Source organism: Tamandua tetradactyla, chromosome 23, assembly GCF_023851605.1.
Source record: "Tamandua tetradactyla isolate mTamTet1 chromosome 23, mTamTet1.pri, whole genome shotgun sequence".
Taxonomy (NCBI): domain Eukaryota; kingdom Metazoa; phylum Chordata; class Mammalia; order Pilosa; family Myrmecophagidae; genus Tamandua; species Tamandua tetradactyla.
In genome coordinates, this window is record NC_135349.1 from 18,674,623 (window position 1) to 18,684,244 (window position 9,622).

The window sequence follows — 9,622 nt, forward strand, 5'->3', positions numbered from 1 at the left end:
CAGCCAACACTTTGATCTGTTTCATGACAGTACGTGACCACTCTGTTCAGACTTCTGACCTGCAGGAAACCTGAGGTAATCAGTTTGTGCTGTTTGAAATGTGGTGGTAATTTCCTACACAGCGATCAAAAACTAACTCCAACACTAAGGACTCAGTGGGCATGTGAAGAGTGGGTCTCAAAGTTGAACACCGGGATGATGCCAGGATGGCAGCTCGCGGAAGGGCTTGGAGCCAGCAGGGATTCTTTGTGTTCCATCTTCTCCTGTTTAATGTCTGACCGCCTTGGCAAGCCCCACTAGGATCTTTGAACTCCTGCCGAGTTGTGGGTCATGTCAAATCTGTTTGTGAAGCTAAAATCTTTCCGGGCCCACTGGCATGGAGTTTTCTGGCCACCAGGTAATAGAATTCACTACTATTTCTCTCCGGTTCTTCTGGTGCTATTATGAAAAATAATCAGGCAGTTAAGTCTGGGGAAACACATGTGTGAAGGATGGTTTCTCACTTGACGTTTTCTGATTTGGGTCCTAGTTCTCCTTTCTTTCTAAAAGAAAGGGGTGCACTCTAATAACCCAAAATTACTTAGCCCCTGTGGGGATGTTTTGGTCAAGTTAAATTGAATTATCTCTAGGAGAAACATTAACAGCCCCCAAATTAAAATTATTTGCTAAATGAGATATTTTGACAAATAGTTCCTAGTTCAGCAAAATGAAAAAAAAAAAGCTTGTGTTTTCACTGGCTGCTTTAGTTTTCTCCCCTCGACCTTGCTGGCTGCTTTTCTCTGTTTCTGGCAGTGCTGCTAAAAACCCTTTCTGCCTTCACTCCTCCCCTCCTCAAGCTCAACCTCCAGCCCCGCCCCTCTATCCTTTAAATATTAGCCCATCAGACCCTGCCCCAATATCCTCCCTGACCTCAAAATCAAATCTAAGGGAAGAGAAACTAAGAACAGCACAGAATCACAGATGCTCACTACTCCTTTCTTTCTTGGGTCCACAGCATTAGAGAGAGAAGGGTCCAGCAGGAGTAATCCTGGGGAAGCCTGCTTCTTTGCTGTAAGGAGAGGACACTGGATTGATTAACTGTGCAAACCTCCCTTTAAGTGTGTATGTAATGGAACTACTGGAAATGGTGGTGGAAATGGAGCACATGTTACAAAAACATAAGAATTGAAGGTACGGTGAAATAGGAGTGTGCAGATTTCCACCTCCCATTAAATAACAAACTTGTAGGAACACTAAATAAGACAGATAATAAAATAGAGGTGGTAGGCTGTCAGTTCTGAAAGTTATGAACCAAGGAAATATGAGAGGTGGGGCGAGACAGAGGCCAAACCAAATGTGACAGCTATGTTTGCTAAAAAATGAATAAATAAATAAAAGATTAGGATCCAAAATCCTGAAATCCCTGGAAGATCATTGAGAAATAACCAATGCAATTAAAGTATTAGCAAAAGATCAAACAGTCAAACCCATGCAAAACCTCTCTAAGAGCCCTACTTAGGCAGCAAGTGAAACTATCATTGCAAAGGAATATTCTGCTGGGGAATTCATTCAATTGGGAACAATTTCCTCTAATAGCCAAGAATTAGACATTTTGGCCTGTATGTGCCTAAAGTTTCCACACCTGCTAAGGAAATTCCCTTATGATTACATTAAAAGAATGAGCATAAAGGAGGGCAAAGGCATTAGAAATCCCTATCAACTTCTCTACTTTGATAACTAGGATGCAAAATTGTGAGCTAGTTCTGGCTTGACTCTAGCTCAGTGCCCTATACTAGTGGGAAGATGCCCCTACACGGCAGGCTAACATGCCCAGGAAAGTTTTGACAAAAGTGTGAAAACAAAATATCATCATGCACTTCAAAATTCATCTCAAATTACATCTTTTATTTCGGGGGACAAGGGGGCAGCATAAGATCTGGAGTGCAGGTGAGCCTGTCAAAGGGCAGGGACATGCCAGGCAGAAGGAAAGGCTCAGGGCTGGAACTTGCCTGGGGCTGGGATGCTCTGGGTCACTGGTGGGAGAGAAGTGGCTGCCAGGACTGGCCTAGTCTCCCTGGGGATGGCTAGGCCACCTGACCAGCTGGAGACAGGCAGGGTGACCCTAAGGCTGACAGGCATCAGGGCCATATAGAAGCAGCCCCTTGACCATTTGAACCTGTTCTTCTTCCTGTGAAAAGGGTGGGGTGGGCTCTCTTCTTCATTTTCTTCCCCTAAACATGGGCAGGTCTCTCTCCAGCCAACACAGCAAGCCATCTCACCACCCTCCCCCTGTCTACGTGGGACATGACTCCCAGGGGTGTGGACCTTCCTGGCAACATGGGACAGAAATCCTTGAATGAGCTGAGACTCAGCATCAAGGGACTGAGAAAACCTTCTTGGCCAAAAGGGGGAAGAGTGAAATGAGACAAAGTGTCAATGGCTGAGTGATTCCAAACAGAGTCGAGAGGTTATCCTGGAGGTTATTCTTACGCATTAAGTAGATATCACCTTGTTGCTCAAGATGTAGTGGAGAGGCTGGAGGGAACTGCCTGAAAGTGTAGAGCTGTGTTCCAGTAGCCATGTTTCTTGAAGATGATTGAATAATGATATGGCTTTCACAATGTGACTATGTGATTGTGAAAACCTTGTGTCTGATGCTCCTTTTATCTACTATATCAACAGAAGAGTAGAACATATGGAATAAAAATAAATAATAGGGGGAAGAAATGTTAAAATAAATTTAGTTTGAAATGCTAGTGATCAGTGAAAGCCAGGGGTAAGGGGTATGGTAGGTATAATCGTGGGTTTTTTTTTTCTGTTTTCATTTTATTCCTTTTTCTGTTGTCTTTTTATTTCTTTTTCTGGATGGAGGCAAATGTTCTAAGAAATGATGAATATGCAACTAAATGACGATTTTGTGAATTACTGATCATGCTAACATTTTATTTCATGTGTTAAAATGTTTTTAATTAACAAACAAATTGAAAAAAACAATAAAACAAAAATAAAATAAAACAAATAAACATAAATTTGAAAAAAATCGGCAGACACCTGATTCTCCTGACCATCAGGGCATGTGGAGATGAGGCCTACACTCATTTCCAAGTGAGCCTGGGAAGCATCGGCCTCACGTCTGGGGAGTGAGACAGCTGCCACTCCACTGCTGATGTCACGCCTAAGTTGGAGCCAGACACTGGGCAGGGAGGCCCCGCTGCAGCTGGGATCAGCGCTGAGCTCCTGGGGGCTGGAGAGAAGGACGCCTTAGCTGGGGCCAGTGCCAGAGACCCATCCATTCCCTCCTGTGCGTACTGCCCTCAGCGCTTGGGCCACCCTGCCAAGGGCTCCTGCAGGCCACGGGAGACCTGAACCCCAGGCACCAGAGAGATCACTCAGCATCTCCTATTTCCATCGTGGGACACCCAGGTCCAGGACGATGGGGGCATGATGCTGTCACTAGGACTGGTCAGGAGAGGAGAAGTGTCCCCAATACTAAAGTGTAGACACCCTGAGGCAATGCAGAGTCCGAAAAGACACTAAGCCCTGAGGCAGCTGCAACTGCCGGCCTGGAAAGGGAACTCACCCTGCACTCCGAGGCTTGACAACATCTGGGAGGTTTGGGGTATCGAGTGTGTTGCTGGCCAAAAGGGCCAGGGGTTCCCACTCATGAGACAGATGGTAGCTACAGGGCAGAGGGCTGCTGTGAGACTACAGAAAGCCACAGCTCATGGCGGGGCCCTGCTGCTGCTACCTTCTGCCCTGGTCTTGCCACTCAGACTCCCTGAGCTGATCCACAGCCCCAAACCAGGCCTTAAATTCCCCCATGTGCCAAAAGTCCATGTAGGTGCATCCCTCCTGGAGGCGCTCGATCCTGGAGATGACCTTGCATCCCTGGGACAGAGGGAAGAAGAAGATGGAGAAGAGTCCAGGATAGCCTTGCTGGGTGGGATAGGGACTGCAGCTGGGGTCTGTGGATTTGGTCACAGGAGCCGCCTCCTTCCCTGGACTCTCATCCAAGGCCCCCCTGGTCTCAGCACAAGATTCTCACAGACCCTCCTGCAGGGAAATGTCCTGGATCCCAGCACCTCCCCAACCCCTGTGGGGAAGTTCTACCTCGTCTCTGTGAAACAAACTCTCCTGGTGAGAAACTGAAGGTGGTTGGAGCAATAGGACGTCATGCCCTGTGAGTCTCAGACCCTCCTTCCTGCACCTCAACCCTGCAGTGATGCCCCCAGCTCCTCACTTTCAGTCCTATTTGGTAATTTATCAATCTCCTCTGTAAGACACAAAGTCAGGTCCATCAGCAGAGGCCCAAAAAGGCCCTGACCAGCTCCCTCACCCTCTCCTGTGCACTATTGGGAGGGCCCCCAATGTAAGGTCAGCCCTGGCAGGGCTCAGACCTATTCAGGAATCTGGGCACCAGAACAGATGTCCGTGGGCAGAGGCATAGGGATCTTCCAGCATAACCCTCTCCGAATGCAGATGGGGAGACTGCGGGTCAGGCAGGAAGGGACTCAGCAGTGGTCTCACCATGAAGGGGCCGACTCCACTCTCCCCCATGCCCACACCTGAGGGACAGTCTGTGCCCAGCTCAGCCAGGAGGGGATGTGGGAGAGGGACAAGGCCTATGGCTTCTGCCTACTTTTTGCTTCCGCGGCTGGAAGGGGGACATGATGCTTCGGCTCCCAGGGCTCCTATGGATGAGCTGGGCCCTGGGCTGAGAGCACAGGGCTCAGGGAGGGGCTCTCTCCCCTATGCTGATGGGACTTGACACCCTGTTCTTGGCCCCAAGTCCTACTCACTTCCCAAGAGTCCATGGGAGCTAACTGAAGGGAGGCCAGCTGTGACAGGAGCATCCACAGGTGGGGAACGGTGGGCTGGGGGAAAACAGTAGCATCAGGTGTGGGATGGAGTGCCCAAGCCCGCTGGAACCCACCCAAGGCCCCCACCCTGAAGTCTCTTTCCCTCAGTCCCCTTCCCCCACCCAGACCTCATCCTGCCAACATCTGGGGCTCTTAGCCACCTCCTACTGAGTTCCCCTCCAACCCCTTGGACCTCAAGAGCACTGCTAGTCACCTCCCAGCCATGGCTCTTGGCAAATCACAAAACAGTATGAAGTTGCTCAACCATCTCGCCCAGATCCACCTTCAACTGGGCTCTGCCAAGGCCTTCCTTTGACTGAGAACAATCAGGGCCTCCTATATACTACCTGGTCAAGCCTCCATGTCAGAGTCCAGATGATGGCATGTCTAATGGAGGCTTCCCAGGCTAAGGGGCACAGAAAGCAGTGGTGCAGGAAGGAGTGAGCCCTGTACAGTCATGGATGCCAACCACACCCTGACCCTAAGTGTCCTCAGACAACCTCACTTTCTCCCACAGTGGCCTCTCTTGCTCTCTCCTTGGTATCACCTTCCTGGTGGACTCCTTAGAGATCCCCTCCTGCCAGGGTGGACATGATCAGGGAAGCCATCCTCCTCTCACCCCATCAGCCCATCTGCCTGAATGGGGTTTGGACAGCCTGGAGGTGTCAATTGACAGAAATGCTGCTGTCACCAATTGCCAGCTCTGACTGGGATGCAACCGAGGAGCAGCAATCCCTGTGGTGTGACATTGACCAAGTGGGCTGGCCACCCGGAGTTTCCTGTGTCATGTGAAATGTGAAGGCATGAAATGTGCCTCAGACAACTGAGTGCTCCATAATGTTGTCAGGGTGCTCTCTCCAGCACCTTTTCCCATGAGAACCAGAGGAAAGCTCAACCACATTCCTGTGCTCTCTTGAACCCCTGTGGGCTCCGTTGTGAGGAGGACAGCACAGCATGGTCTCACAGCATTTCCACATGAGTAACAGAGGTCCCACAGGGCCGTCACTTGCCCCTGGTCCTGCTGGGAGTCCGAGGAGTTGTTGGCTCTGCCCAGCTTGGTCTGAGCTGAAGTCAACTCAGCACTCAGCACCGCTGCCCAGGGTGTTTTTCCAACCCTCATGCTTTATGGGTGCATTTGCAAAACCCAGGACCCTTATGCTGGCAGGGGGGAGAGAGTTGCATTTCCCTCAAATCCTTCCTCACCACCGCCAAGCACAGGACAGGGACTCCAACCCCACATGCCGAGGACACAGCCCAGGGAGCACATTCAGCACCTCCTGACAGCTGTGTGACTCCCTCTAATCTCATTCACACGCATGTCCCCTGCTGCTTCTACATCCAGGACCTTAGTGTGGAGCCTGTCCTCATGTCCAGGACACATCATGTCGAATGCATGTGAAGGCCATGGAGGCCTATGGGACAGATGGCTGGGCTAGACCTGGACTCTGCTGCACACCTGAGATTTCCCTCTGCCCCCCAACAAGCTAGGTCCTGTCCACCTCTCCTTGATCCTAAGATGTTTATTCTCTGTACTCCCGAGCTGTGACACACATGGTCAGGGCAGGATCCTGTGATGTCCTCTCCAACTGGGAACTTGAAGCCTTAGAAATTAGGAACTTGCCCATGTCACCAGGTTGGAAAATGGTGGAGCAGGGTTTTGCACCAAGATCATTGGACCCCAGGTCTGGGAATGGCAATTCAGGGACATCAGATGCCAGAAAAGATCCATCACATTCCCCCCTAAGGAGCCCAGATGCTCACCACATCGATCTGGGTGAGCTGCTCTGCCAGCAGCCTGGGAGGGAACGCCAAGACAAGGGCCTTCACCTCCCTCAGCCCCTTCTCTTGATGCCCATGTGACGAGCAAGAATGATCTCCTGGTGGAGTGACAGCTGGTGCTGACTGCAGCTCAACAGATGGCATTGCAGGTGGCACCTGGTCTGCTTCCTGCTGCTCAGTGGGTGCCTCAGGTGGTGAGGCAGCAGGTGCCAGATCCAGAGGAGCCACAGGCTTTGGGCCTGAGGGTGGCAGCTGAGGTGGCATCAGAGCCACCACCTGCTCTGCTGGTAAAGCAGGTGATGTCTCCAGCTTCAGCTCCTGATCTGGGGATGATGCAGCCTCTGAAGGTGGCAAAGCAGGTGGCCTCGGAGCTGCCTCCCTCTCTGTAGCTGGAGTAGGTGGAAGGAGCTCTGGAGGCCACGGTGGCTCCACATCAGCAGGTGGCATTGCAGGTGCTGCCACAGGTGTCTTCAGGTCTGCAGCTGACACAATTTCTGCTGCCATCGATGGAACTAGCCCTGGAGGGAGCAGTACTGTGGTTTGCAATGCTGGGTCTCACATACGAGCCCCAAGAGGTGAAAGATGCCACAACAGAACTGACTTTCTATGGACCTTTCTCGACAAAGAAATGACTGCAGTGCCTCCCCGAGGGATGCCACCCTCACAAAGTCTTCCAGACTGCAAGTGCTCAGGGGAGTGGGCTGATGCCCCTCTTTACTCCCTGCCCAAAGGCAAAAATAGATTTTGGTCCCAGGACCCTCATCCCCTCTGTACATCCCACCCATCCCCACCTCCATGCTCCTCACCCTGTGTCTGGGTCTCACTGGCCACTGAGGACTCCAGCCAACAGAGGAGGACCTGGGGCTGCCTCTCCAGGGCAGACCCAGGCAGCACCACCTGCGTGAAGGACACCAGCTCCTTCAGGCTGGAAAAGTCTGTGGGTTCACAGAAATCATCAGGAAACTCCTGGAGCCAGGTCAGCAGGAGGCAGGAGAAGGTGCTGGCGGTGGACAGGGCCGCAGAGTGAGGAATGGCTGTTCCTGCCACACTGCCCTCTGGTGACCACCCTCCCAGGTGGGGGCTCCTGAGCAGGACCAGCCAGACTATTTCTGTCTGTACCTGTTGTGCAACCTCCCACTGGAACAGAAACAGCATGAGGACAGGGAGGGGTTGTGTCTGCTCAGCCGATGGCACTGCACTTGCACACAGTAGGAACTGCATAAATTGCCTGCTGTGGGAACAGAGCATGACCCTGCCTCAGCCTACCCGGCCATCGTGTCACCTCAGTCTGGAGTTCATGCCCTGAGGTCATGCCTCCTTCTCTGTGAGCCATGTGATGCTCTCCTCTTCCCACTGTCATGGTCCCTAAAGGGCACGGGCACACCCCACTGCAGCCACCCGCATCCAGGCTCACAGGACTGGGTAGTGAGGTTGGATTTGTGAGCTGCATTCTCCCCACATCTCCTGAACTGTGTCTATGTGCTGCTGGCGTGGTGGAGGGGCAGCAGAGTTGGGAGCATGTGGAGTGTGCGCTGAGCCTCCGGGAGCACTCTGCACCCAGTGTTCCAGGAACTCTTGCATGGGTCTCTGAGAGTCCTGACGCCCTGCAGGGGATGGAATCCAGACCTCCGGGCTCCAGTTAGAATCATCAGATGGATGCAGGGACCTGCCCAGTCCCTCCAGGCACCGGCTCCCACTCCCCATCTTGGGCTGTGAGGAAGGAGCCCCTCTCTCCTCACCCAGAGCTCACTCACTTTTTCAGGTACTCTTGGCCTCCTCCATCCCTGTCTCACAAATTGCAGCTATTTCCATACCTAAAGCGTACATGGGGGTGTCACATGTAACTTTTTCGGGGTGCCCCTACTCATGACATCTACTGCTGCTATCTGACCCCCTATGATTTGGCAAGCAGGAGGCCACAGGCAATTCTGCATTTTTTTTCAATGAAGTAGACTAAGTGCCTTTAAAAGACCCTGCACATAGATTTTTTCTTCCTATATCCTAGATGAACGAATGATCCCTGAGCTGCTCTTTCACAGATAACTGGTGATGCCTGGGGCTCCTTTGCCAGCAACCAGCATGAGTGGCAACTCAGGCCACACTGAGGACAGAATCCAGTTTGATGCAATCTCAAACCGCTTCTGAATGGGAATACAGGATTCCAAAGGTCACTTTGGAGCAGAGCTTCTTCACGTGGAAAAGAATTTTCTCAACGTTGACAAGCCCTCTCCACTGAGCTCCCTCTCCAGAAAGCCTGGCATGGGGGAACACTTTCCATGGCCCAGAATCAGTCAATCCTGACTCTGACCTCAGCAGGTTGGTCCTCCTATGACCCCACTAGCAAGAGGAGGAAACTGAGTTTAGATGCTGCAATGACCTTCCCCAGGCATTCAGCTCAGTCATGCCAGATCGATTATGAGATTGATGGGAAAACGTGCTCACCTGTTGGACACACGGTCCAGGACCTCCTGGATGGAAAAGAAGCCCCAGTAATTTAACACGAGGAGGGATACATAGGCCTGGTCGCCCTCTGCAACAGCTGCCATCATGCGCTCCATGAACTTTTCCCAGACTCCCACCTTGCCGGTGTACTCCAGGTCACTCTGGAGTGGTGACATTTTTGCACCCTGAGACTGGAATAGCAGAAGCAGGTGGTTAGCCACTGGACTGGGAACCAGGAGAGGGCCAGGGATGGGGGTGTATGCAGACCTGACTTTTCCTGTCCCTCCCTGCCTTGGGGCAAGAAGTGGGGCAGGAATGCATTTGGCAGAAAAAGGTCCCACACTCCAAAGCAGAACTCAGGTGAGGGAATAATGAAGTCACGAGGAGTTGTGCATCAATGCATGGAAAGCACTTTATCTACACGATTCCTGACAAATCACCCCCATTCATGAGATCAGGGGACTCAACTTCTTGCAGGACAGAAGCCAGAAGCATTCACACTGGAGCTTTATGATCTTCCCTCCATCCTGTGGAAAAGGAGTCTATTCCAGACATGGAGGGGA

The 9,622-nt window shown here is 51.7% G+C and overlaps 1 protein-coding gene across 1 annotated transcript; it reads right to left on the reverse strand.

Moving 5' to 3' along the window:
* Positions 1-4,733: 4,733 nt before the first annotated feature.
* Positions 4,734-7,840, reverse strand: LOC143666519 (uncharacterized). The gene is made up of 2 exons (XM_077140211.1): positions 7,424-7,840; positions 4,734-7,135 (listed from the first exon to the last, which is right to left on the reverse strand). Exons 1-2 carry the CDS (start codon positions 7,836-7,838, stop codon positions 6,579-6,581), a joined length of 972 nt encoding a protein of 323 aa, XP_076996326.1. The 5' UTR covers positions 7,839-7,840; the 3' UTR covers positions 4,734-6,578.
* Positions 7,841-9,622: the final 1,782 nt, after the last annotated feature.

What these genes read in the sequence shown, in the direction of transcription:
- LOC143666519 (XM_077140211.1), bottom strand. Translation starts at nt 7,838, where the DNA reads ATGCAGTTCCTACTGTGTGCAAGTGCAGTGCCATCGGCTGAGCAGACA. An exon ending in CAGTGAGACCCAGACACAGG is followed by an intron (nt 7,136 to 7,423) that starts GTGAGGAGCATG and finishes TGCTCCCTCCAG; the next exon opens with GGCTAGTTCCATCGATGGCA.